Here is a 27323-nt window from a genome sequence, read left to right as displayed (position 1 = left end):
CACTGTGCTGCTCTGTGTGGGTACCGCCCATCCCTCAACGCCCTGTGTCTTTGTCTTCAAGGACACTGTGCTGCTCTGTGTGGGTACCGCCCATCCCTCAACGCCCTGTGTCTCTTCCATTTTCTAACCCACTTTACCTACTAGAAGCTCGATAACTTAGTTTTCCTCATGTGCTTTTCTGGGCTCAAAATCTTTATTTCCATTGTTCAGAATCATAAATATCACAAGTGGACCTGATGTAGTATTAGATTTTTATTATGGTAACACTGACTTTTTTTTTGTTTATTTGCTTTTTGTCTTTTTTTTTGAGACAGCGTTTCTCTGCATAGCCCTGGTTATCCTGGAACTCACTCTGTAGATCAGGCTGGCCTCAAATGCACAGAGATCTCTTCCTGCCTCTGCCTCCCAAGTGCTGGGATTAAAGGTGTGTGCCACCACGGCCCGGCTAACACTGACATTTTTAATACTTTTGCCAACTTTTGTTGTCAAGGATATGAAGAACTGGAACCTAATACACACAGTGTGTCCACCCTCAAGAGGACTTTAAACTATATTCATTCATTTAATACTAATTAAATATAGAGCATGCGCCATATATTCTATTAGGTGATTTGCTGTACCATTCACATAGGCTTTGTCCATAGCTGAAGTGATCATCTCCCCCTTCCACTTTTATTTTTCCTGTTTCCAAGCACAGCATTGACAAAAGCTAAGGTAAAGTGGCTCTCATTGCAAAGTTCAACTTCAATGAAGGTAAATCCCTTTCTAAAGTCTACCTGCACACCAAAGGTAATATAGATCATGTTGGTGACAATGTCATAGGGATGATGCAGTCACATATATTAGAAGGGTAATGAATTGTTACAACTCTTAACAGAGATGGTTGTATAGTTCCTTGAAGAACTTAATACTTCTGAAATTATCTTGATATGTACATATGTGTGAGGTCTAGAAAAAGAAAGACTAGCCACCTGGAAATTGTTTGTGGCAGCAATGGAAGAAGAGACATATACTCAGAAGAACAGAAGCAGTGGGAGCCAGGACTGGACAGTATCTTCAAAGTGCTGAAAAGGAGCAACTACCAACATCTAGGTCCAGACCCTGTGAAAATACCTGAGAATGAAAATGAAGAACATGAAGGACCTTGAAACCATTACGAACACAGACCACCAGACACAAGATTCCAGAGATTGTTTTGATTCCGTTTATATAAAACACACACAGGGCAGAAGCTGTAACATAGGACAAGGGTTGCTAGTGGCTGGGGAAGGAATATGGAGTGGCTGCTAAGGGACACAGGACTTCTTTTTGACATCATAAAATGCTCAGGAATTAGGCCAGCAAGCTGGCTCAGCAGGTAAGAACCTTGCCACCAGGTCTGACAACTTGAGTTTGCTCTCTCAAACCAACATAATGGAAGGAAAGAACTGATTGTTTCCAAGTTGTCTTCTGATATCCACATGTGTGCCGTGTCACAGACACACATGCCTGTACATACACACTCACCCAATCATTCAATCAATCAATATTAGCTTAAACATTCAAGAATTATAGAGTGGTGGTAGTTGACTTTCCAAATACACTGAAAATCAGACTGTACACACTTAATATTATTTAAGTTGCCAACTTTATTCTTATATAGATTTTACTTCAAGTAAAAAAAAAAAGAATAAATGTGAAGTAATAAATTACTAAACAAAGAATTGTCCAAACCTAAGATCATAGAATATTATTCAGAATAAAGAAAAAAGATCCCACTGGAAACACAAAACACTATAGAGTGAGGAAACACAAAGTAGAGAGACTGCACCGTGTTAAAAAGTGGCGTGCTATTCAGGGTGTTAGGAGTTTTCAAGCTGGAGATGTGGACTAGCACAGAACCAAATGAGTGTTAGGAGGCCACCATCTCAGTTCTGACTGTGGCTGGACACAGAGACACTGAAAGGACCAGGCCTGACCCTCTCCTCCAAAAGTCATCTGTCCCAGGACCTAGGCCATTGGTCACCAATTCCAAGAAAAAGAAAACCATAAACTTCCCTACCCAAGGAATAGCCTGGAGGTAACCACACGAATGGGAAGGAATCTTCTCAGGCAGGGCATCAGGTGCTGGGCAGACCATTAACCTAACATATCTATAGATAGCTCACTCAATGTTAGTTATGTTAGTTAGCCAATCACTCTGTAACAAGCTTGCTCTTGCTGAATGTCATTCAATCTTGTAACTGCTAAGCTGGGAATCCCAGTTCTTGAAAATAAAAACCCTACAGTGTGGCTGCTTGGGGCTCTCCTCTCTGATCCACTGTGTTGGTGATGATGGAGAGACTGAGCTTATGCCTGAATAAATCTCTTTGCTCTTGCTCCTGGTGGTCTTTGAGGACCTTAAGATCTGGGCATAACAATATCATCTCTTTAAGTGTATCAATGTCTGGGATTCTTCTATCTTAGATTCACTCATAAGCTCCTAATATACAGTACTGACTCCTAAGAATTAATACTAAAAACCAATGAACTTAACATTCAAAAAAACTGCACCTACCCTTTCTCAAATCCATTATCTTTATAAGAAACTGGATGCAAAGACTCACTTCTCCCAAATTTTTTAGTCTCTTGGCTTACTTTTGATAATTTCTTAGGAGATTTAGATGGTTGAAATAAACCGATTTCTTCTCCCTAAAAAGTGAGAAGATAATGAAATGGAAAATCAACAAAATGAAAAAGGAGAATAGAGCTCTGCATGTTTATCTCAAGCTTGTTTTCGTCTGTAGATTTCAACCCTCACTCTACTTCCTACTAAATATCCCACTAAAATAGAAATGCTTCCCTCAGACATGCAGGTTTTATAAGACAAGCAGAGTGAAATACAACAGTAATTTAGGTGATAAGAGAAGTCAAAGGCTTTTATTAGGTTCTTACTTCCAGCACTATGGAAGCAGACTCTTTCCTGGGAAAGAACTTGCAAGCAATCCTTTCTTCTGAAACAGAACAGGTTTAAACTTGTGTGGGAGAACATCAGAAAGTGGTGGGTAGGCAAATAAGAGAAAGATGCTTGCTTAGTTCTTAGCAAGGGGTCTATAACTTAATAGTGCTATTTCTTACCTTTTACGGACATTTTATGTTTATAGTAATTTTTCCCATTCTTAAAAGTTTCTAATGGTAGGAGCAAGGAGAGATGGCTCAACATTTAGGAGCTACTTTTAACTGGCTACTCTTCCAGAGGGCCCAAGTTCAATTCCCCAGCACCTACATGGTGGCTCACAACTGTCTGTGATCCCAGTCCCCGCCGATGTAAAAGCCCCCTGCTGGCATCTATGGGCACAAAGGTGCACATGCAAATAAAATACACAGAATGAAAACATAGCTCTTCAACAAAAGCATGAGATGGGACTTGCACCAAGAGCAGTTGGGAGCTGTCAGATAAGCTCCAAGAAGAGAGCCCCTGAAGAAAGAGTAGAGAGTGGGGAGGAGAGGGGACTTACTGCAAAAGGGAAGAACAGTCAGGGATGGGAAAGAGAATGGTGCTTAGGAAATGAGCAAAGCTGCTCTTCATTGCTGGAGATACTCTTCTGGTTGGGGTTGCAGTTCTTGCCTGGTCCAGATAGCTATTATGGCATTAAAGGCAGGACGCCCTCCCCTTGGCGGGGTCCCCTGCTCTCTGCCTGACTTCAGCTGGACAGTGTCTTTAGAAACAGACTCTCCTAACCACGTTTGATATTTGGCCTCTGACACAGCTCACTGCTAGCTCTCCCCTCCCCAGACTATATGTTAATTAAGTACTGAGTTTCTGTTATGATAAGAGTGTACAGTATAATGCAAATCAAGCAGCCTTGAAGTGCCTAGGATAGGTGTACATAACTCTCTGGGATTAAAGTTGATTTAGCCATATGCTGTTTGGCACTCCTCTCTTCTCATTTACTGCCCCTCCTGACTTCTTGGGCTTCAGGGAGATAGCCCCAGGCAGGAGAAGAACCAACATTTCATTGGTGTAGCTTCAGGTTAAGATTAGGTGTGTGGTGCCTGTCTGTAACTCATGCACGTGAGAGATGAGGTAAGAAGGTCACAAGTTCAAGGCTAGCCTGGGCAACACAGCAAGTCCTTGTCTCAAACAAACACATACAGTTTTAAGTATTAAGCAACTATTAGTGAGAAATACTACAAGGGGCTGGGCTTATATTAAACATATATTGTACAATCATGGTTAAATGGCTTTCAACCTCTGAGGTAGAGGAGGGAAGTGGCATAGTCCCCATGCTATGGAATCATTTTTCAAAATAAAAAATATTCTGGAGCCACAAAACAATGCGCATGTATTTAAAGCTGCTATACTAAACACTCAAACGATGAGAAAGTATGTATTTATGCTTCTTAGTCACAATAATTAAAAAACTATGCTTTTAGGCCAGCTGTGTAGCCAGTGGTGTAGAGCATGGTTGGTAAGCATATGGCTGTGACTCATGCCCTAAGCAACAACAAATGCTTTCTTCTTCTTAATTTATTTATTTACTGGATGCAGGGTAGTAAATCTGGCTTTAGAACTCAGTTTGTAGACCAGGCTGTTCTCAAACTCACAGAGACCTGCGTTCCCTAGTGCTGGGATGTAAGGCGAACAACATCATGCCTGGCCTCTAAATTATTTTGAAAGTTGTGTGCATGTACGTGCTGTGTGCCAGGGGTGTGCCTGCTCCCCGAGGTGGATGGGACCTCCAGCTGGAGTTACAGACGGTTACAAGCTACCTGATATACACACCTGAGAGCTGAACTCACACCCTCTGGAAGGACAGCAAGTGCTCTTGACCACTGTGCCGTCTCTCTAACCTCTACTCACTTAAAATTAAATAAAAAATATTTCAAATGTATAATACAGAGAAATCCTGTTAGGGAAGTTTTGGATTTTGGAGTGTGTGTTCTTCTGTAAGTGCACACAGAGCCTGGAAGAGATGCCCTGGAACTGGAGTGTTAGTATTGGTGAGCCACCGTAGATGCTGGGAACCAAGCCCAGTTCTGCAGGAACTTAAAATCAGAGCCATCACTCTGGCCCGTAAGTTCCAGTCTTTGAGCTTGAACTTTGTTGCTTGACTGAAAACCATAAAAACAGCGAGAGATGGCTCAGCATGTAGGGATGTTTATTGCCAAGCTTGACAGCCTGAGTTTGGACCCAGGAACCCACATAGTGGAAGGAAAGAAAGATTGTCCTCTGATACAGCACCTCACACACATGTTCTGTGGTAACGCTCACATACACATGTGCATATATATACACACTAAACAAACATGTAATTTAAATAAAAAAGAATAATCAGAATGAACGGTGGCAGGAAAGTAGGAAGCCACAATAAAACTGAAGGGAATGCCCTTCACTGTGAGTGTGTTGATGCTGTTGGTATACATGCGCCCAATTTGTATACCCATTAAAAAGGCCGTGTTTTACTGGTTATAAAAGTTCAGCAGCTCTGGGTGTTTTCTGCCAAATGGTGACAGAGCACATAGAGCAGGGCCAGAACAGACTGTCTAGGCAGAACACAGCATGTGCTCACCTCAAGAGGAGCCCAGAGAAGGGACAGGCAAATCTGGTCTACGGTACTTTTCACACGAGCTGAACTCTCCCCACGCCTTGGGCACTGCTCATTTATTGGAGATCCTTCTCTTAATTGTGTCACTTATTTTTTTTCTCCTTCACAACTTGCTCAGCTTGATAATGTTTCTAAGAATCATCAGCTGTCGTGCTGGTGAGCCCAGGCTGCATGGGCTGAACAGGCACTTGGTGCACTGGAGTGTGCTAGGGCCTCAAGGCACACAGCAGATCAGGAAAGTCAAAATAATGGGTAAGAAACCAATGAAATGGGTAAGAAAATAATGAAAAGCATGGTCTTCTCTAGTGGCAAGAACATCACTGGAGAGAAGGAATTAGAAATCCCCCTCATGGGGGAACAGCCTTACCAGACCACAGAGGAGGACAATGCAGCCAGTCCTGATGAGACCTGATAGACTAGGGTCAGCTAGAAGGGGAGGAGGGCCTCCCCTATCAGTGGACTGGGGGAGGGGCATGGGAGGAGAAGAGGGAGGAATGGTGTGATTGGGAGGGGTTTAGGGAGGGGGCTACAGCAGGGATAAAAAAATGAATAAACTGTAATTAATAAAACAATAAATAAATTTTTTAAAAAAGAATTTAAATGCTTGATTTCTACAGCAACTCCACAGAACCCTGATCTCTGTTGAGACCCTGGGGGTCTCTGTCTGCACAGCTCCTCAAATGATGCTAAAAGCCACCTGCCAGCGTCACTGCCGAACACATACATCATCTGGCATTTTATTAAAATACAGATTCTAATCCATGGTTCTAATATTCATGTGGGGTTGGGATGTAGGTTCTAAGCCAATTCATTGATTTGAGAGTGACCCCAGCCTTTTCCAGGTCAGTTAAGCCAATCTATGGAGTGGGGACCTCGGTAACGGCATACTGTAATCACCTGGGGAGATGTCTAATGTGTGCCTGGAATTCCGAAACCACAGAGAGAGAAAATCTGGTGACAGCTCTAAACTACTGTGAGTGGAAGTGAACCTTTTAACATGTATTACACATCATGCTGCTTTTTGAGTGAGACGCTGTGCTTCTAAAGCAATCTTGGGGGAGTGTTGTATGACTGTGACCAATAACAGAATATTCTGTGATACCCTTTAAGGCAGTGAAACTTTGCGAGGATCTCGGACCACACCTACAGTTACTGCTTCACCCTGACAATCTATAAGGTTACTTACTAGTGCCTATAATTACTTTCTCCTACCAGACTTTATCCTTCGCTTTTTGCCTTTTTTACTCTTCACGGTGAGCCCAAAGCTCCCTGCCTCTGGTTCGGCTGTGCTGCTCTCAGCTTACCTGCTCAATTCGTATTATATTTACACAGCAACTATGCTAGGCTAGGCTGCTCTAGGGCTGTGAACTCAGCACAGAAAATTCCCTTCTATTCTAGGAGGAGGTAAAAGGCAATAAACAGGTGGCTCATGTGGCTGTTAAGACAAAAAGGCAAAGCAAGGCAGGGCAAAGAGCACAGATAATGATGGGAGGTGGCTTTATAGGGGAGATGCTGTGGACCAGCTGAAGACAGCCTCTGGCAGTAAGCAAGTGATGGCTGAGCTGCCCTGCCGTCTAAAGGGCCTGGGGAATAAGGTGCTTGGCTCCCTGGAGGAAAGGTACATCAAGCACAGGGAACTGAAAGTGTCCAGCCCTATGGCCTCATGTGATGTTCACAGAAAAGCAAAGGAAGCAGGGTGGCCAGAGGAGAATATGGGCCAAATGAGGTGGAAAGGCTGGCAGGGACCTGTACAGCTGTGCACAATTTTCAGATTACATCCTAAGTGGAAGAGGAGACCATTGCAGAATTTCCAGCAGACAAGTGAGGGGCATGGTTGCACACCTCAGAAGGATGACTTTCTTAAGAACCATCAGGGGCCTTCCCCTTTTTTTACATGTGGTGGTGTACATACTGTAACAACACATTGTGATAAATGCGATCAAGCTGCTGTAGTCACTTTCCCATTGCTCTGATAAATTACCCTAATAAAAGCAATGTAAGAGGGAAGAATGTATTTTGTCTCACAGTTCCAGTGACACAGTCCATCATAGCAGCAGGCAAGGAAAGCATAGAAGCAGGAACAGGAAGCTGCTGATCATGCTGCCTCCACCTTCAGGAAGCAGCATGTCAACAGGAAGTGGAGCCTGGCTATAAGGCTTCAAAATCTAGCCCCAGGGATACATTTCCTCTAATATGGCCCCACCCCTAAAGGTTCCACAGCCTTCCCAAACAGTGCCCCAACTGGGGACAAAGTACTCAAACATGTAAGGCATGGGCTATAGTTCACATTCAAACTACAGCAGCTGGCAAAGACCCAAGGATAGACTTTGACTTTGACAGTTAACAGACAGGAGGTTACCCACTGGCCACCCTACCTGGACCTCAGGGGTCTGTGGAATGCAAGACTTTGGTCTTAATGGCAGGAGGGTTGCTATCTGTGGGAAAGGGTCAATATCCTTCCTTGGTTTCTCTTGACGAAGGCGCCAGAATTTCAGTTCAGCACTAGCATTTTTTGTTGAAGACGAATGAGTAACACAAAATCTTGGTGCCCTTTTTATTGGAAAAAAAAAAAAAACTTAAGATATAAAATGTTAAGATGAAGCAATAATAAATGTCAGAATTAAAAACCTACAAATTATCATAATTGTTAATTCTTTCTGTCACTTTTTATTTCTTTTTCTGCTGGCTCATCTTAAAAATTTTTCCGTTTGTTACTTCATTATACTCCATTCACTCATAGAAAAAGGTAATATATTTTGAAAGACTTAAAATATTAAAATTATTTGCATGATGAGAAAAATAAATACATAAAACTATCAAGGAATTTTTAAAACAAAACAAAATTTATTTTAAAGCAATTTGGTATTCATCTATAATATCAAATCAAAATTGGTAAAATTAAGTTAACACTTAAAAATATATAAACATTTCATTTTATTTTTTGTTTTTTTTTTTGAGACAAAGCCTCTCTTTCTCTGTGTCTGCCTCTCTGTCTCTGACTCTGTCTGTCTGTCTCTCTCTCCATATCCCTGGCTTTCCTGGGACCCACTATATAGATCAGGATGGCCTGGAACTCACAGAGATCCACCTGCTTCTGCTTCCCATGTGCTGGGAGTAAAGGCTCACAGTACCACACCTGGCTAAAAATATAAACATTTTAGAATGTTCAAGTATGCTCCTAAAATGGGCAGTATAGAACAGTTACATATTTTTCACATCTTATACTATGAAGGTAGGAATTAATTTTACAACAATTTATATAAACAAAAAATGAAATCTGCTTCAGAAACTCAAGGAAGACTGTGTGGCACAGGACGGAGAACCTTTGTGGTGTCCAAAGGTAACTCCAGCCTATCAGGCCTCTTCTGAAACTGCTCTGTAGACAAGGTTTTTCCTGGTGTCAAGCCTGAGGACAAGTTCCTATTCCATATTCCAGAAACTGATAGAAAACAGCTTCCCTTTAAAGCAGGAGGAAGGAAGATGGTTCCCGTCCGAACATGTTAGGAGTGATGTGAATCCAAAGGCTGCAGTTAGTTTAAGGTCAGAAAACCCTGCAGTTAGTGTGGCTACTTCACAGCGTGTTACTCAACTTTTACTTTTAGACTTAGAAACATCCAAACTTGTTTCTTACTTGTGTGTTAACCAGTAAGTGGGTCCCAAGACCTTCTCAGCTCCTACAAGGAGCTCTAGACACCTCAGTTTCTTGATTCACATCATTAACCTGCATTCATATTCAACAAATCTCTGCTGCCTTTACCATTTTAACTTGTCCTTAATTCCACTCACAGCATTAATCTTTGATGAGCCACTTTATGATCCCGTCCATTATAATAAGACATTCCACAGTGAATTCTAAATTAGCAATGTTACTTCTGATGCAGCCATCACACAAGCTCTCATGCACACTGGTTTTACCCATTTTTATTCTCAAGATCTAGTGATCAGAAGATGCTTGACACTTAACCGCCAAGGATTTGGGGTGTGTGTGTGTGTGTGTGTGTGTGTGTGTGTGACAAACTGGAAACAACTCTAATTTTTCGCTGAGTGGCGGGACATACATACAATGGAATACCACTCAGGAACAAAAGGGAGCATATTGTTGACACACAACTTGACTAAACCTTGAGAAAATTATGCTGAATTTGAAACATTCCATGTTATATAATTTGTGCTGATGTTTTCCAGGAGTTGGGAGGAAAGAGACAGAGGTTGGTGTGATGCTAACATGGCAGTACCAGGTATGCTTTTGGTAACTGTCCTGGGTCTTTACTTTGGTGGAACATGCATGAATCTATAAATGATAAAATAACATCAAACTAAACATACACACATAAATGAGTGCACATAAAATTCATGAAAAGATAGGTAAATTGCATAAATGTTAAATTTACTTATTTTGATATTGTACTACTATGAAGCCTATTCTTGGTTGTCAATTTGACTACATTTGGAATTAAGTAAAACCCAAATGGCTAGGCATACCTGTGAGGTATTTTTTTTTCTTTAGTAAATCATTTGAAGTGTGAAGACCCACTTCTAATCCAGATTTTTTGAGGTGGGAAGATCCAACTTTAATCTGGGCCACACACTTTTGCTGGCAGCCCATAAAAAGAACATGGAAGGTGGAAGCTTTCTCTCTTAGCCTGCTCTTGCTCTAGTTAGCAGGTTATTCCTTCACTGGCATTAGTGCCTACTTTCCCAGGATTCTGGTGTATAATGAAGACTAGCTGAGACAGCCAGCCTCATGGACTGAATAACTACTATACTCTTGAACTTTCTGTTGGTAGACAGCCATTGTAGAACTAGCTGGACCACAGCCCATAAGTCGTTCTAATAAATCCCTTTTCTCTATATAAAGGGAGATTCATTCTATAAGTTCTATTACTCTAGAGGAACATGACTAATATAATTTTGCAGGGTACGACCACTGAAGGAAACACACACAATATCTCTTTGGACTGTTTCTTATAACTGCATATGTTTAATTTAAAGAAGATGCTGGAAAGACAGGTCAGCATTTAAAATCATGTAGTGTTTGTTCAGATGACCTCAGCTTAGTTCCAACACTTACAAGATTCTGTGACTCCAGCTCAGAGGACTGGATGCCCACTTCCTGCCTTCAAGGAACCTGCACACTTGTGCAAATACTCACACACAAACACAAATATATCCTTATAATAAAAATTAAAAAGCCAGAGTTCTTCTATCTTGGTGATTTTTCTGAAACTCAGTGTTTTAAGTTGGGTGGCATGTAACCATTCTGTGTGCCTTAAGATTTATTTTAATTTATGTGTCTGTCTCTAGGTGTACAGATAGACTGGTGCCCACAGAGGCCAGGAGAGAGTGTTGTATGCCCTGGCTATGAACCCTCTGATGAGCGGGCGCTGAGGATGGAACTTGGGTTCTCTGCTTTTAGTTGCTGAGCCATCTCTCCAGCCCCAGGATAGGTTTTTTGTTTTGTTTTGTTTTGTTTTTCATTTCTATATTTTTAATAAAGAACCAGAAGAGATGGTTCTACCATTATGGCAACCTGGATCCCCCCCTTTTATTTTGACTTCAGCAGGTAAACATTTGGGGGAAATGTAGGTTTATGAATAACTTTACCCAACCCAAACACGTTTCATAAAACAGTAATTTATTAAGAAAAAATATCTAAAATCTATAAATGAAGTGGGGGACATCTGGGTGGCTCTCTAATATCTTGTGTGTGTGTGTGTGTGTGTGTGACAGGGTTTCTCTGTGCAGCCTTGGCTGACCTGGACTCGCTTTGTAGACCAGGCTGGCTTCAGACTTACAGAGATCACCTGCCTCTGCCTCCCCAGGTGCTGGGATTATACTTGTGCACCACCACACTCAGCTAATATTTTAATGATATAGACTCATTCAAAAATTACTTAATTTTATAGATGAATGGTCATGTATCCACTTAACAATTTACTGTTCTATTGTATCAGAACAATAGCAGGGTTTGTTTTTTATTGTTTTTTATTCTTTATTGATGTTTTTTATTCTTTATTATTTTTATTTTTTATATTAATTACAGTTTATTTACTTTGTATTCCAGCTGTAGCCCCTTCCCTTATTCCCTCCCAATCCCACCCTCCCTCCCTCATCTCCTCCCTGCCCCTCTCTAAGTCCACTGATAGGGGAGTTCCTCTTCCCCTTCCATCAGGTCTCTTCAGGACTGGCTGCAATGTCCTCCTCTGTGGCCTAGCAAGGCTGCTCCTCCCTCGGGGGTGGGGAAGTCAAAAGCAGGCACTGAGTTCATGTCAAAAACAGTCCCTGTTCCCATAACTAGGGTACCTTTCTTGGATACTGAGCTGCCATGGGCTCCATATGAGCAGGGGTTCTAGGTTATTTCCATGCATGGTCCTTGGTTGGAGTATCAGTCTCATAAAAGACCCCTGTGCCCAGATATATTTGGTCCTTGTGGACCTCCTGTCTTCTCCAGATCTTACTAACTCCCCCTTCTTTCATATGATTCCTTGCACTCTGCCCAAGGTTTGGTTATGAGTCTCAGTATCTGCTTTGATACACTGCTAAGTAGAGTCTTTCAGAGGCCCTCTGTGGTAGACTCTAATTAATTAAAAATCTTATTCTTAAGGGGAAAAGGTACTATTGCTTGTACCTTTATCTGAAGATGAAGTTCTGATAGTCGCTTTCCACTCATTATAATCAAACTACCTAATTTCATAAGTCACAAAATAGCAACTCTCCTATGTTATCTTTTCTTAAGGTTTTTCATAATCTGTTTTTTTTTATTAATTACAGTTTATTCACTTTGTATCCCCCCTGTACCTCTCTCCCTCCTCCCCTTCCACTCCCACCCTCCCTCTTCCCTACCCAAGATAGTTTTTAAAGGGAAGAGAACAGCATAGGGGGTGGGAGGTGAGAATTCAGCTGGGAGGCGACTAGAGAACACCACAGAGCGCTTGCTAACTCCTCACAGATCTAAACTTCACACCCAAAGCACTGGAGCAACAGTAACAGTTGAAGAGAAATGGCAAAACCAAGTCAACTGAACCTCAGTGAACACTTGCTGACCTGCAAATAGCATTTATTTTCTACACTGTATCCACTTGGTCTCTGTACCCAGAGCAGTTTCCATGAATTTTATTACACTCATTTCACATGATGCTCTTCCTACTAGACCACGAACCCTGCTAGACCAGGTTTTAACCTATAAAAGGTTACCACAGCACTTTACCAAGTGTGCTCAAAACACGTGTGGTGCCACACATGGTTACAAGGACTGATTGCATGGTAATTCTACAAGGGTGATCTCACAGAGCTGCTGAACCCTATCATGTATTTACAGACACCAGGCACACCAAGTGTCAGACACTGTTCTGTTGCTCCTATAAAGGAAAGCACTCAGTCGGGCTTACAGTTTTAGAAGCTTAGATCATCATGGTGGGGAGAATGGTAGCAGTCACGGTGCTGCAGAAGTACTTGAGAGCTATATCCTCGTCAACAGGAAGAGAGAGAAGAGAGAGAGAAAAGAGAGAGAGAGAGAAAGAGAGAGAGAGAAAGAGAGAGAGAGAGAGAAAGAGAGAGAGAGAGAACAAAGGAATTGGGCCTAGCTTTGAAACCTCAAAGCCTACCCTCAGTGACATATTTCCTCCGAAAAAGGCTACACCTCCTAATCCTAGTTCTTCTAAATAGTTCCACCACCTGGTGACCAAGCATTCAAATCTATGACACTATGGAGAGCATTCTTATTCAAAACATCACATTCCACTCCCTGACCACACAGGCTTGTAGCTGTACCACACTGCAAAAATGTATTCTGTCCAACTTCAAAGGTCCCCATAGTCTATAATAGTCTCAACATTGTTTGAAGTCCAAAGTCTGAGATTCAAGGCAATCTCCTAACTGTAATCCCCTGTAAAACCAAAATAAAAAAGAAAATCACATACTTCCAACATACTATGGCATAGAATGTACATTATCATTCCAAAGTGGAAGACATACTGGACCAAAGCAAGATTGAAAACCAAGAGGACAAATTCCACATTGATTTTCAACTCCTTTCAGCTTTGTGGACAACAACATACTTCTTTCTCTTGGTTCTATACTTAACCTGCAGCTCTCCTTGGTAGGTATCCCAGAGCTCTGACATCTCTAACATTTTGGGGTCTCCAAGGCAATGTAGGTTTCACCTTCACAGCTTCACACAATGGCATCTCTGGACCTCTATGCAGAGACACCCCTGACACACACCTAGCCTCGAGGGCTTTTCTTAGCCGTAGAGAGAGATTCCACAACCCCTTTCTTGTATCCTTCACTCTAAAACCAGAACCACGTGGCAGAAGCTGCCAAGTTCTGCTGCTTGATGAGGTTGGAATTTGGCCTCCTAGTTCAATTACATTTGCATCGGCTTTCTGTTTTGATGTTTTCCTTTATTATAAGTTTTTCTTTAATTCTTTTTTATGAGTTGGAAGCTTGGCTAGGTGGTGTCTGGGCCAAGGTCACCACTCCCTTTCTTCCATTTAGCATTAGGCTTTTCTTTAAACTTTTTACCTCCCTGAGCACTGTTATACTTCCTGGAGCTCCTTTTCTCTTCAAACTGTACATTTTTTTTTAATTTCTCTTTGTTCAGCTAACTCCTCATTATAGGTCTGCATTTACTTGATTACTAATAACCATGTGACACTACCAACATCATTAATCTAAAACTCTTCAATTTAGCCTCAGGTAGATTTTCTTGGACAAGGGCAAGAAGCAGTCACATTCTTTGCCAAAATATCACAAAAATGGTCTCTAGGCCACTTACTAATATTCTTCCCTTCTGAAACTTTATGAGCTGTACCATCTCAATTTACGTTGCTCTCAGCACCATTGTCTTTCACATCCCTACTAGGATGGCCCCTTAAACCCGTTTAAAGTACTCAATTTCTTTCCTAACTCAAATTCCCAAAGTCCACATTCTGTCAACAAGCAGCAAGGGCAGGCCTGTCACAGAAAACCCCACTCCTGGTACCAACTTCTTAGTTGCCGTCCTAATGCTGTGAAGAGACAACATGACCACAGCGACCCTTACAAAGAAAGCATTTAATTGGGGACTTGCTTACAGTTTCAGGGAGTTAGGCATCATGGTGGCAAGCGTGGTACTAGAGCTGAGAGCTACACAGCCTGATCCATAGGCCAAGAGAAAGACAACCTGGTCCTGGCATAGACATTTGAAGCCTCAAAGCTCACCTGAAGTGACATACTTCCTCCAACAAGGCCACACATCTTAATTCATGTAATCATTCCAAATAGTTTCACTCGCTGGTGACCAAGCATTAAAATATATGAGCCTATGGAGGCCATTCTTCTTCAAACTACTACATCAAGTATCTAAAAATGTAAATACTTTTCAAAGAACTGGTCATGTTAAGTTTCTATAAATTATATAACCATAAGACAAAAGGTATTATTTATAACTAGCTTTAAAAAAGTAAAAGAAAATTACTTTAATTCACATTATTTTTCCTTACCAGTACAGAAGCAGAGGTTTTAGTACCTCAGTCTGAATGTTTTTCAAATGTTCTTCTGTCCACCGGGATCCATGTAGCAGTTTAAACTTAGACAAGATTTCTGTAGAAAGGTAACGCTCCCCACTGCTCACAAGGTAGCATTTTTTCATTTTCTCAAGATGTCTTTGTTAAAACACAGTTATATACACATCAATATAATATTCAACTTCCTAAATGTAAATGTTTCAGACAAGTAATGAATACCTCAAACTATACTCATTACAAAGTACTAAAGGGTTTTGCAGACATAGATTATTTCCCAGGGTGTTTGCTTTTCTCAACAGGCTGGATGGCCTCATAGAGCTGTGTATACCTTAGTCTCTAAACTTTGTAAATTTGTTATTTATAAAAGAGAAAGCAGATGTCGTTAAGTGGGGACTAGAAAGAAATCAGCCTGCAACTCATAGGTCCCAAGGGAATTCCAGAAATCCTTCTATACAGGGGACCACTGCCACAAAGATGTAATGGAGCATTAGAAAAAAGCTAAGATGTCATGCTGCTTGCTTGTAAGTAGAGGAAGGGGCTATAAACTAAGGAGTATAGGAAGTCTCCCTCCATAAACAGGAAAATGTAATGAAATAGATGTCACTTTAGTTCACTAAATATGAATAACTCATTGTATAGACAACGGAGGTCCAGGGTATTGTTCCTGAAAATCCCAAGACTTCTTGCATACAATTCTTCTGATGTGTCTTACAGATATAAATCAAGTCAGGTCTCAGAATCAACCATGTGTAGAGCCCTATTTGATGAATAAGCTGTGACCCAAATACTTTTCTAATAACTATAATAAGCCAGATCTACACCATGCCTGGAAGAAATCCAGGCTAACCTGCTTTGGGTTAGATGGGGCCTACCGACATGGCAGCTTTCTGGCTCTCTTAAAGGGGTGCCCTGTTAGGATGAACTCACAGTGACCTGGAGCACACGGAGCTGGGCAAGCACAGGGCTGCACCCATCAGACCATCAGAAGAGACTCAGTATAGACAGACAGCCATGTGGCATACGACCAAGGACCACAGGATGTGTGAGCCAGCCAGGCTGATGGGACAAAAGGCCCACACATTGCCAGTTGTACCTGTCTGATGTGAGTGTGGTCACATAGCTCACAAATTGCTTTTTGTATAAAACTTTTATACCATTATGAAACTAAAAAAAGTAGAATAATTTTAGAATAGGAGAAACATTATTCAAACCCAAATAACTACTATTATTGGTATCTTAAAGCTATGTAATAAAAAAAACTGAGATAAAAATGTATTACCATAAAATAAATGCCATTGTTTTATCCCTCACAGTGTACAAAGCACATTTTAATATTTGTGCTTGAGTGACTCAAATAAATATTCTATAATTTATTTTTTAAACTATTAAAAAAATGAAAATACCTTTGATGTCTATCAGGTTCCTTAAGAACTTTTAACCTCTCGATGTCCATCCACAGCCACCAGTATCTTTCCCCTAATGTGCCCTTTAAAAACTTCTTAAATCTTTCAAATTCCCTTCTGTTGCCAATGTCATAGGTTCTGTGAGAAATACACCAGTCAGCCCTGCTCTCGGGCCCAACACTTTCACTCTTTGAACTTAAACTTACTGTTTCCAATTTATCTTCTGAGATTTCCTTTACGGTTTCAACATGGGGAGAACTTACGACTTTCCTGATAGGCACAGGCTTGGCAATATCAAATACCACTTGGGATACATTGTAGAAGTTGATATAGCCTGGACTGTTACTAAAGGAATGGCCACTGATGTGCTCAATGGCTTCCTTCAAGATAAAGAGTACATAGGTGTTTAGGAATTCTTCAACCGATGAGAAATGCACTATCAAGTTCCTGTCCTGATCGTCCTTCTTTTCAAGGTAGATTCTCAGAAGAGCTTGAGAAGGTGTGTCTTTTACTGATACAGACCCTTCTTCTTCTTCTTCCATCTCGGGAACTATTGTAGTGGTTTTAGATGGGCTTTTTGCTCTCCTGGGGTGAACTCCATCATCAAAGATAAAAGTCTCTGCATAAAATGATAAAAGGCTAATAGGTTAATATGAACACCAATTCATTCACTGTTGGACAGGTGCTATAGAGAATGGCAAATGGGACAGTCACAGGGAATAACGACTTCAGAACAATTCTCAAGCTCTGCTGGGAGGCCATGAGGGGAAAACCGACAAAAGGAATTAACTTTGTCTTCTGGCAGACATACAAAATATTTACAAGAAGGCTTTAAAAACTATCATGCAAGGAGGGGCAAGATGGCGGCACCGGGAGGACTCTCATTCTGAGCAGCAGCACAGCAGGATCAGCACAGTGAACAGCAATCAGAACTCTCGGCCATAAAACACAGTCATTGTGTTTCCCAGGTGAGAGGATACCCCACGGTGGGGGATTCAATCAGCTTTTAACTCACCCGGCTAAACCGCGGAAGAGATCCCGGTTCCGCCAGACGCTTGGCTGCCGGCCGCCAGCCCCAGCCCCAGCCCAGAGCCACAAGCCAGTGTCTCTGGTCACGGTCCCAGACTGAACCTTGGGCACCACACTATCAGAGACTGGAATTTTCAGTCGAGAGATAACCCCAGGGTACAGGAAACGATTGGGACTGGCCTTAGGTCACCCAGACATCCCCTGGAAAAGACTTGGGCGGGTTCCACGGGCACCCCAGGAGCCAGCCCGGAGCCAGAGCCGGGGACCCAGGTTCCGGCACAGAGCCCTGCCTGCCTGCGCGCCTGACTTGCCGCCAGAGATAGAAACGGCGGGTCTGATCTCAGAGCACTCAGCTCACCCCCAACCTGAAAAGGTCCCCGGAAAATTACCCAGCTTAGGGAGCCACTCAGGCTCCCAAAAGCCGCAAAGGCAGACACAGGCAGTTTCTGCGCACCAGCCAGCTGGCAGAGACTGAGCCGCCATCACACAGCTGTGCTCCAGGCACAGGCAAATTTCTGTGGCCAGCCAGCTGGCGGACACTGAGCACTGTGCACCAGGGCAAAAAAAGACACTAGGAGTCCGTGTCTCCAGAGAATCCACGGGGAAGGAAGGAAACTGTACTGATCTAAATCACCCAATCCTTCCCTAGAAAAAGTCTAGTAGTCTAGTGGGGCCGAGGCGCCAGCACTCAGCTGTGCTCCAGACACAAGCACAAACAGTTGAGGCGCGCCTGATGTCCAACTGGGTCACAGCAGCTGATCATTAAATTTGCAACAAGAAACCCAGAAACAGGGCAGCTGCCCTCAGGACTTCCCTGGGTGAGAGGAGAACCCTCTCGACTAACAAAGACCACAGTTACCACTCAGGTCTATATCCCTGAGGTGAGCAACTCCTGAAAAAACACCAGCCATCCAGGGACTATACCCAAAAAGCTGAGAAGACATCCTTCAGGAAAATCCAGCTTTCTGCAAAGGGGATTCTCTCCACCACAGGATCCCCAGGAACCACCAGAAAATAACCCCAAACTCCTAAGATAACACAATGGGTAGAGGCCAGCGTAAAAGCTCAAGCAACAAAAGACAGAGCAATATGGCATCTCCAGAACCCAGTTACCCAGGGGCAAGTAGCCCTGGACACCCCACCATAACTGAAATCCAAGAAGATGACCTAACAAGTATGCTCATGAAGATGATAACAGAGGAAACAAATAAGATTCGTAAAGACATAGAGGAAGATAAACTCAAACAGAATATTGCCATCCGTAAAGAAATAGAGGAAGCTGCAGCCAAACAGTTTATGGCCTTTAGAAAGGAAATGCTTAAAACACTGAATGAAATGAAAGAAACAAAGTTGAAGGAACTAAAAGAAAACGGGAAAGTACAATCAGACAGGTGAAGGAAGTAAACAAAACAACTCAAGACCTGAAGATAGAATTGGAAAAATTAAAGAAAACACAAATGGAAGAAATAATGGAAAGGAAGAATCTAGGGAAGAAAACAGGAACTACAGAGGTAAGCATAACCAACAGACTACAAGAGATGGAAGAAAGAATCTCAGGTGTAGAAGATACAATGGAAGAAATCGATGTATCTGTCAAAGAAAATGTTAAATCTGAAAAATTCCTGACACAGACCGTCCAAGAAATGCAAGACAATATGAAAAGACAAAACCTAAGAATAATAGGTATAGAGGAAAAAGAAGACTCCCTTCTCCAAGGCCCAGAAAATATTTTCAACAAAATCATTGAAGAAAATTTCCCCAAGCTAAAGGAGAGGCCAATTAGAATAAGTGAGGCCTACAGAACACCCAGCAAATTTGACCAGAAAAGAAAATCCTCCCGCCACATAATAATCAAAACAGTAAGTATACAGAACAAAGAAAAAATACTAAAAGCTGCAAGGGAAAAAGGCCAAGTAACATATAATGGCAAACCCATTAGAATCACACCTGACTTTTCAACAGAGACTATGAAAGCCAGAAGGGCCTGGACAGATATCATGCAGACCCTAAGAGAACACAGATGTCAGCCCAGGCTACTATACCCAGCAAAACTCTCAGTCCTCATAGATGGAGAAAACAAGATATTCAATGACAAAAACAAATTTCAACAATACCTACAAACAAATCCAGCATTACAGAAGACACTGGAAGGGAAAATACAACCCAAGAAAGCTAGCTACATTCAAGAAAACACAGGAAATAAATAACCTCACTTCAGTAAAACAAAAAGCAACCAAGCACACAACCTGATGACCACAGCCAACATCAAAATCAAGAGATCTAACAGCCACTGGTCATTAATCTCTCTCAACATCAATGGACTCAACTCTCCAATAAAAAGACACAGATTAACAGAATGGATACGTAAACAAAACCCAGCAATCTGTTGCATACAAGAAACACACCTAAGACACAAAGATAGACATTACCTGAGGGTAAAGGGTTGGAAGACGACTTTCCAAGCAAACGGACCCAAGAAGCAAGCAGGAGTAGCCATTCTAATATCTGATAAAATAGACTTTCAACCAAAATTAATCAAAAGAGATGGGGAAGGACACTTCATACTCATCAAGGGAAAATTCCACCAGGAAGACATCACAATCCTGAACATATATGCCCCAAATACAAGGGCACCCACATTTGTGAAAGAAACATTGATAAAATTTAAAGCACATATAGATCCACACACATTAATAGTGGGAGACTTCAACACCCCACTCTCAACAAAGGACAGGTCAACCAAACAGAAATTAAACAAAGAAACAATGTCTCTGACAGAGGTCATGAATCAAATGGACCTAACAGACATTTACAGAACTTTACACCCAAACACAAAAGAATTTACCTTCTTCTCAGCACCTCATGGAACCTTCTCCAAAATAGACCACATAGTGGGTCACAAAGCAAGCCTCAACAAATACAAGAAGATTGAAATAATCCCATGTATCTTGTCTGATCACCATGGAATAAAGCTGGACCTCAACAATAACAGAAATAACAAAAAGCCTACACACACATGGAAACTGAACAACTTGTTACTAAATGACAGCTGGGTCAGGGAAGAAATAAAGAAAGAAATTAAAGTCTTTCTAGAAATCAATGAAAATGAAGACACAACATACCCGAACTTGTGGGACACAATGAAAGCAGTGCTAAGAGGAAAGTTCATAGCACTAAGTGCCTTCAAAAAGAAATTCGAGACAGCTCATTCAAGCACCCTAATGGCTCACTTAAAAACCCTAGAAAAAGAAGAAGCAGACACACCAAGAAGGAGTAGACGGCTGGAAATAATCAAACTCAGGGCTGAAATCAATCAATTGGAAACAAATAAAACAATTCAAAGAATCAATGAAACCAAGAGCTGGTTCTTTGAGAAAATCAACAAGATCGACAAACCCTTAGCCAGGCTAACTAAAAGGCAGAGAGACACCACCCAAATCAACAAAATCAGAAATGAAAAGGGGGATATAACTACAGACACTGAGGAAATCCAAACAATCATTAGGACTTACTTCAAAAGTCTATATGCCACAAAATTTGAAAATCTAAATGAAATGGACAATTTTCTTGATCGATTTGACTTACCAAAGCTGAACCAGGACCAGGTAAATCAACTAAATAGACCTATATCCCCCAAAGAAATAGAAGCGGTCATCAAAAGTCTCCCATCCAAAAAAAGCCCAGGACCAGATGGCTTCAGCGCAGAATTCTACCAGACCTTCAAAGAAGAGCTAACACCAATTCTCTTCAAACTATTCCACAAAATAGAAACAGAAGGAATATTACCAAATTCATTCTATGAAGCCACAGTCACCTTGGTACCTAAACCTCACAAAGACTCAACAAAGAAAGAGAATTTCCGGCCAATCTCCCTTATGAACATTGATGCAAAAATACTTAATAAAATACTTGCAAACCGAATCCAAGAACACATCAAAGATATTATCCACTATGACCAAGTAGGCTTCATCCCAGGTATGCAGGGGTGGTTCAATATACGGAAATCCATCAATGTGATCCACCATATTAACAAACTGAAAGAAAAAAACCACATGATAATCTCCCTAGATGCTGAAAAAGCCTTTGACAAAATCCAACATCCATTCATGTTCAAAGTACTGGAGAGATCAGGGATACAAGGCACATATCTAAACATAGTAAAGGCGATATACAGCAAGCCTATAGCCAACATCAAACTGAATGGAGAGAAACTTAAAGCAATCCCACTGAAATCAGGGACAAGACAAGGCTGCCCACTCTCTCCATATCTCTTCAACATAGTGTTGGAAGTCCTTGCTAGAGCAATAAGACAGTTGAAGGAGATCAAGGGGGTACAAATTGGAAAGGAAGAAGTCAAATTATCACTATTTGCAGATGATATGATAGTATACGTGAGTGACCCCAAAAACTCTACCAGGGAACTCCTACAGCTGATAAACACCTTCAGCAAAGTGGCAGGATACAAAATTAACTCAAAAAAATCAGTAGCCCTCCTATATACAAAAGACAAAAGGGCTGAGAAAGAAATTAGGGAAACAACACCCTTCACAATAGCCACAAATGACATAAGGTACCTCGGAGTAACCCTAACCAAGGAAGTCAAAGACTTGTATGAAAAAAATTTCAAATCTCTGAAGAAAGAATTAGAAGAAGATATGAGAAGATGGAAAGATCTCCCATGCTCATGGCTTGGTAGGATTAACATAGTAAAAATGGCCATCTTACCAAAAGCAATCTACAGATTCAATGCAATGCCCATCAAATTACCAACACAATTCTTTACAGACCTGGAAAGGAAAATTCTCAACTTCATATGGAATAACAAGAAACCCAGAATTGCTAAAACAATCCTCTACAATAAAAGATCTTCTGGAGGTATCTCCATCCCTGATCTTAAGTTGTACTATAGAGCAACAGTTTTAAAAACTGCATGGTACTGGCATAGAAACAGAATGGTGGATCAATGGAACCGAACAGAGGACCCAGAAATAAACCCACACACTTATGGACACCTGATCTTTGACAAAGACACCAAAACCATACAATGGAAAAAAGATAGCATCTTCAACAAATGGTGCTGGTCTAACTGGATGTCTACATGTAGAAAAATGAAAATAGATCCATACTTGTCACCCTGCACAAAACTGAAGTCCAAGTGGATCAAAGACCTCAACATAAAACCAGACACATTAAATCGGCTTGAAAAAAAAGTGGGAAATACCCTAGAACTCATTGGTACAGGGGGAAACTTCCTGAACAGAACACCAACAGCGCAGGCTCTAAGAGCAACAACCAATAAATGGGACCTCATGAAACTGAAAAGCTTCTGTAAAGCAAAGGACACCGTCATCAAAACAAAGCGACCACCTACAGATTGGGAAAGAATCTTCACCAACCCTTTATCTGACAGAGGACTCATATCCAGTATATATAAAGAACTAAAGAAGCTGAAAAGCAGCAAACCAAGTAATCCACTTAAAAAATGGGGAACAGAGCTAAACAGAGAATTCTCTGTAGAGGAATACCGAATGGCAGAGAAGCACTTAAAGAAATGCTCAACCTCATTAGCCATTAGGGAAATGCAAATCAAAACAACCCTGAGATTTCACCTTACACCCATGAGAATGGCCAAAATCAAAAACTCAAGTGACAACACATGCTGGAGAGGTTGTGGAGAAAGGGGAACCCTTCTCCACTGCTGGTGGGAATGTAAACTTGTACAACCACTCTGGAAATCAATCTGGCGCTTTCTCAGACAACTAGGAATAGCGCTTCCTCAAGATCCAGCCATACCACTACTGGGCATATATCCAAAAGAGGCTCAAGTACACAAAAAGGACATTTGCTCAACCATGTTTGTAGCAGCTTTATTTGTAATAGCCAGAAGCTGGAAACAACCCAGATGCCCCTCAACTGAAGAATGGATGCAGAAATTGTGGTACATCTACACAATGGAATATTACTCAGCAATGAAAAATAAGGAAATCATGAAATTTGCAGGTAAATGGTGGGATCTGGAAAGGATCATCCTGAGTGAGTTGTCTCAGAAGCAAAAAGACACACATGGTATATACTCACTCATATAGACATACAACATAGGACAAACCCACTAAAACCTGTGCATCTAAAGAAACTAAGCAAGAGAGAGGACCCTAACTAAAACGTCCAAACCCCATCCAGAAAGGCAAAGAGGATGGACATCAGAAGAAGAAGAAAACAGGAAACAACCTAGGAACCTACTACAGAGGGCCTCTGAAAGCCTCTGCCCTTCAGACTATCAAAGCAGATGCTGAGCCTGATGGGCAACTGTTGGGCAGAGTGAACGGAATTTTAGGTAAGAACTAGGAAATAGTAAGAGCTGGAGAGGACAGGGTCTCCACAAGGAGAGCAACAGAACAAGAAAATTTGAACATAGGGAACTTCCCAGAGACTCATACTCCAACCAAGGACTATTCATGGAGATAACCTAGAACCCCTGCACAGATGTAGCCCAGGACAGTTCAGAGTCCAATTGGGTTACATAGTAATGTGAAGAGGGACTGCCTCTGACATAATCTGATTGGCCTGCTCTTTGATCACCTCCCTCTGGAGGGGGGGAGCAGCCTTACCAGGCCACAGTAGAGGACAATACAGCCACTCTTGATGTGAACTGACAGACTAAGATCAGAAAGGAGAGGAGAACCTCCCCTATTAGTGGACTTGGGGAGTGGCATGCAAGCAGAGGGAGGAGGGAGGGTGGGATTGGGATGGGAGGAGGGAGGGGCTTATGGGGGGATGCAGAATGAATAAAGTGTAATTGATGAAAAATTTAAGAAAAAAGGGAAAAAAGTAATTTAAGAACCTTAAATGACTTTCAAAATTGGAGGAAAACATGGAATTAGTCAATTGGCATGGAGCACGTCTCGCCCCTGGGGGCAATGGTCTCCTGAACCTACTCAGACCTCGGACACCACCACTGCTAGTTCTAGAACTGACGCAGGATGTTCCAACGAGGGGTTAAGGCTTCTCATAATATTTCCTATAAGCCCACACCTGTTTGTCTATATCCCCCATTTTTATTCATAATTAGCCAGATAGAGCCAAGTAATTGTGGAAATGATACTTGCTTTTTTGCCCAATGCTGGAATGCTAGTAAAGTTAGGTATGCCCTGGTTACTCGCATGCCTCACTGGGTGCCTATGCCCATTGATGCCCCTCACGCTATGACTCTCTTCAGACAGAAAAGGGATCTTGGAACTACAGCCACCATTGTTACTACCATCTCATTGACGGCTGTTGGAGCTACCACCAGGGCATTAGCCATCAGTCATACTGGGCAGACTGCTCAAACCCTGAATAATCATTTAGCCAATGTAGCTCATGCCTTAGTTGTACATAAAGGAATTAATGCTCAACTAAAAGGAAGCTTGATAGTGTTCAATCAGAGGATTGACCTCTTGCAGGAGCAAATTGATACCCTATGGCAAATCGCTCAACCTGGCTGTCAATGAAAGTATGCTGGACTTTGTGTCACTAGCATACAACATGAAAATTTTTCCTGCGCTGCAAATCTGTCTAAACAATTGTCGAGCTATATTTTAGGTAATTGGACTGGAGAATTCGATACTACGATGGAGCAGCTGAGAGTGGCCATTGTCACAGTAAATTCTACCGGAGTGGACGCAGGAGTAGCCACAGGATTATCAACATGGATTGCTGCAGCCATGAATCATCTGAAGGAATGGGCGGGCATGGGAGTGTTAGTAGGCCTTCTGGTGTTGGTCTCCTTGGTTTGCCTGTGGTATATATGCAAGATTAGAGTCTCACAACAGTGTGATGCAGCCATGATCATTCAGGCCTTTACAGCCATTGAAGCAGGACATTCTCCCCAAGCATGGTTGGATACCATAAAAAGCTAAAATGATACGCTCAGGATGCGAGGCTAAGCATTGCACTCAGGGTCAGCCGCTTTGGACCCAGAGAAGAGCATGTCTGATTGCATGCAGGTTGATGCCCCAGGTCCCGCCTCTGAGAAAAAGGTATCGGACGGTCTGATGCTCTTTGGGTGGATGACACCTAAATGAACATCTGTACAAAGTCCCAATTTATTTCTAATATCAGAGATCAGACCTCTACTCTTGCCTGATGCGTCTAAAACAAAAAGGGGGAACTGTAGAGAGCTGCGGAATGCTATGCCTTAAAGATGGAGCTGGTTTCCGCCTTCCACCTTCCCGATGGTGAGTGCTCTCTGTCACGAATAACTCCACATTTGGCTAAGGCCAAGGATCTGGCTTGCTTCCATGTATGTGGACCTATCTGCATTGCCCCCGTGGCACGCCTGGGTTGGCTACCCAGAGGCTATTTAAGCTGTGGGCTGGCTTTCCCCGGGGTCCGAGGATTGTTCAATGTTCCTGAATAAACTGCATTGAAAAAAAAAAAAAGAAACTTCCAGAGGATTTCTGCACTGTTTTAGGTTATTTGAGGTATGGAATGATATTGTTATCATAAGTTCCTAGCTTAACTCCAAACACAGTTAGAACCATAGTTCCTGGGGACAGCTTTCTAATCTGATTGTAATACTAAATTTAATGTTTATATTATATACATATCTACAAATCTGTCTTTCTATTTAACAGAAAAAAGTACAGTCCTTGTTGTAGGTAAATATTAATATTTACTATTGATATATCTTCTGGTAAAGCTGCTGTTAATCCTAAACAGTTGTATACCCAAATCACCACACAGAGACTATGATTTATTTAGTTAACCTAGAACACAATGCTGGGCAATAGATACTCCATCCTAAACCTCTAAGCCCTCATAGTTTCTACCATTCAGATTTCCCACATTATACTTGCTTTTAGTGATATATTTAGGTCTGGTCTATCTCTCCACATTGTTCCAAGATCTCTGCTCCTGCCTCTGTTCTCCCAGCTCTCTCCACCTCTGCCTCCCACCTTCCTGTCCTCTGGCTCCTCCCTCTCTTCCTGCTTCCTTTCCCTTGCTCAACATTGTGGTTAGTTGCCTTATTTTGGCATGTTTACACAAAGTTGAGACAGGTGATGCTTAGAATTAATATTGCAATGCAATGTCCGGATTGAAACCAGAGAGTGGAAACAAGAAATCAGCATTTGAATGAACAAGGGTAAAGTGTATACATTCCAAAAGAACATTATACCAACAATTCCTGAATACTGAGACACAGACAAGAGTCTCTAGTAAAGCTCTGCATTCAGTTCTATGATCCCACCAATGTATTTAAAATGCTTTGAGGTTTCAGAATAAAATGGCATTTTTGGTGTTTTTCAAAAAAAAAAACAAAAAACAAAAACTATCATGCATTCAGTTCTTATCATTAAAGTGACAAATAACATAGGGACTTATAAAATCTTACATTTCCCTTCTATGATAAAGTGTTGGTTCTTATATTCTCTTTCAGAACTCAGGGAACTATGAAAGTTTCACATGTCTACTCTTCCTCCCAACTCCACAGATCAGGTAACTGTCCTCAGTGTGCTTTGGTAGCTTTCTCTAACCACATTTGAAACTCCATGGACTTGAAACACTTCATTATAATTTTGTATTGAAAATGAATATAACAACTTTCCTCCAACTCTGTACACCTTCGAAGAGATAGAGCACTCTTACCTCAATCCCATAAAACAGAGTGGCTGGGTGGACTCACCTCAATCCCATAGAAAGGGGACGGAAGGGGGTGGGCGCAGAGAGCAAGGTGTTCTTGCCCACTGCCTCCAGCCAGCCTGCCTTTTTGTTCACTCTCATGTGCTCTAGTTTCTCCATGTGAATACATGGAGAAACAGTGGGAAGTACACAGAAAT

At 41.7% G+C, this 27323-nt stretch overlaps 1 protein-coding gene across 9 annotated transcripts in view; it reads right to left on the bottom strand.

Moving 5' to 3' along the window:
* Rgs22 (regulator of G protein signaling 22) overlaps positions 1 to 27323 on the bottom strand; it is a 130998-nt gene that overhangs the window by 69936 nt on the left and 33739 nt on the right. For 8 of the 9 annotated variants that reach the window (XR_009594720.1, XR_009594724.1, XR_009594731.1 and 5 more), the window contains exons 8-11: positions 16477 to 17095; positions 15050 to 15211; positions 7943 to 8117; positions 2537 to 2670 (exon numbers count right to left, since the gene is read on the bottom strand). Coding sequence is in view for 3 of the 9 variants with exons in the window: in XM_060392821.1 (XP_060248804.1) it covers positions 2537 to 2670; positions 7943 to 8117; positions 15050 to 15211; positions 16477 to 17095 (1090 nt within the window). In the remaining 6 variants the exon portion in view is untranslated. The remainder of the gene's footprint in view (positions 1 to 2536; positions 2671 to 7942; positions 8118 to 15049; positions 15212 to 16476; positions 17096 to 27323) is intronic. The other variant, XR_009594733.1, reaches the window with a different exon arrangement.

This window comes from Meriones unguiculatus, chromosome 1 (genome assembly GCF_030254825.1).
Source record: "Meriones unguiculatus strain TT.TT164.6M chromosome 1, Bangor_MerUng_6.1, whole genome shotgun sequence".
Taxonomy (NCBI): domain Eukaryota; kingdom Metazoa; phylum Chordata; class Mammalia; order Rodentia; family Muridae; genus Meriones; species Meriones unguiculatus.
Note: the sequence above shows the minus strand (reverse complement) of the source record. Positions and strands in the feature narration are given on the sequence as shown.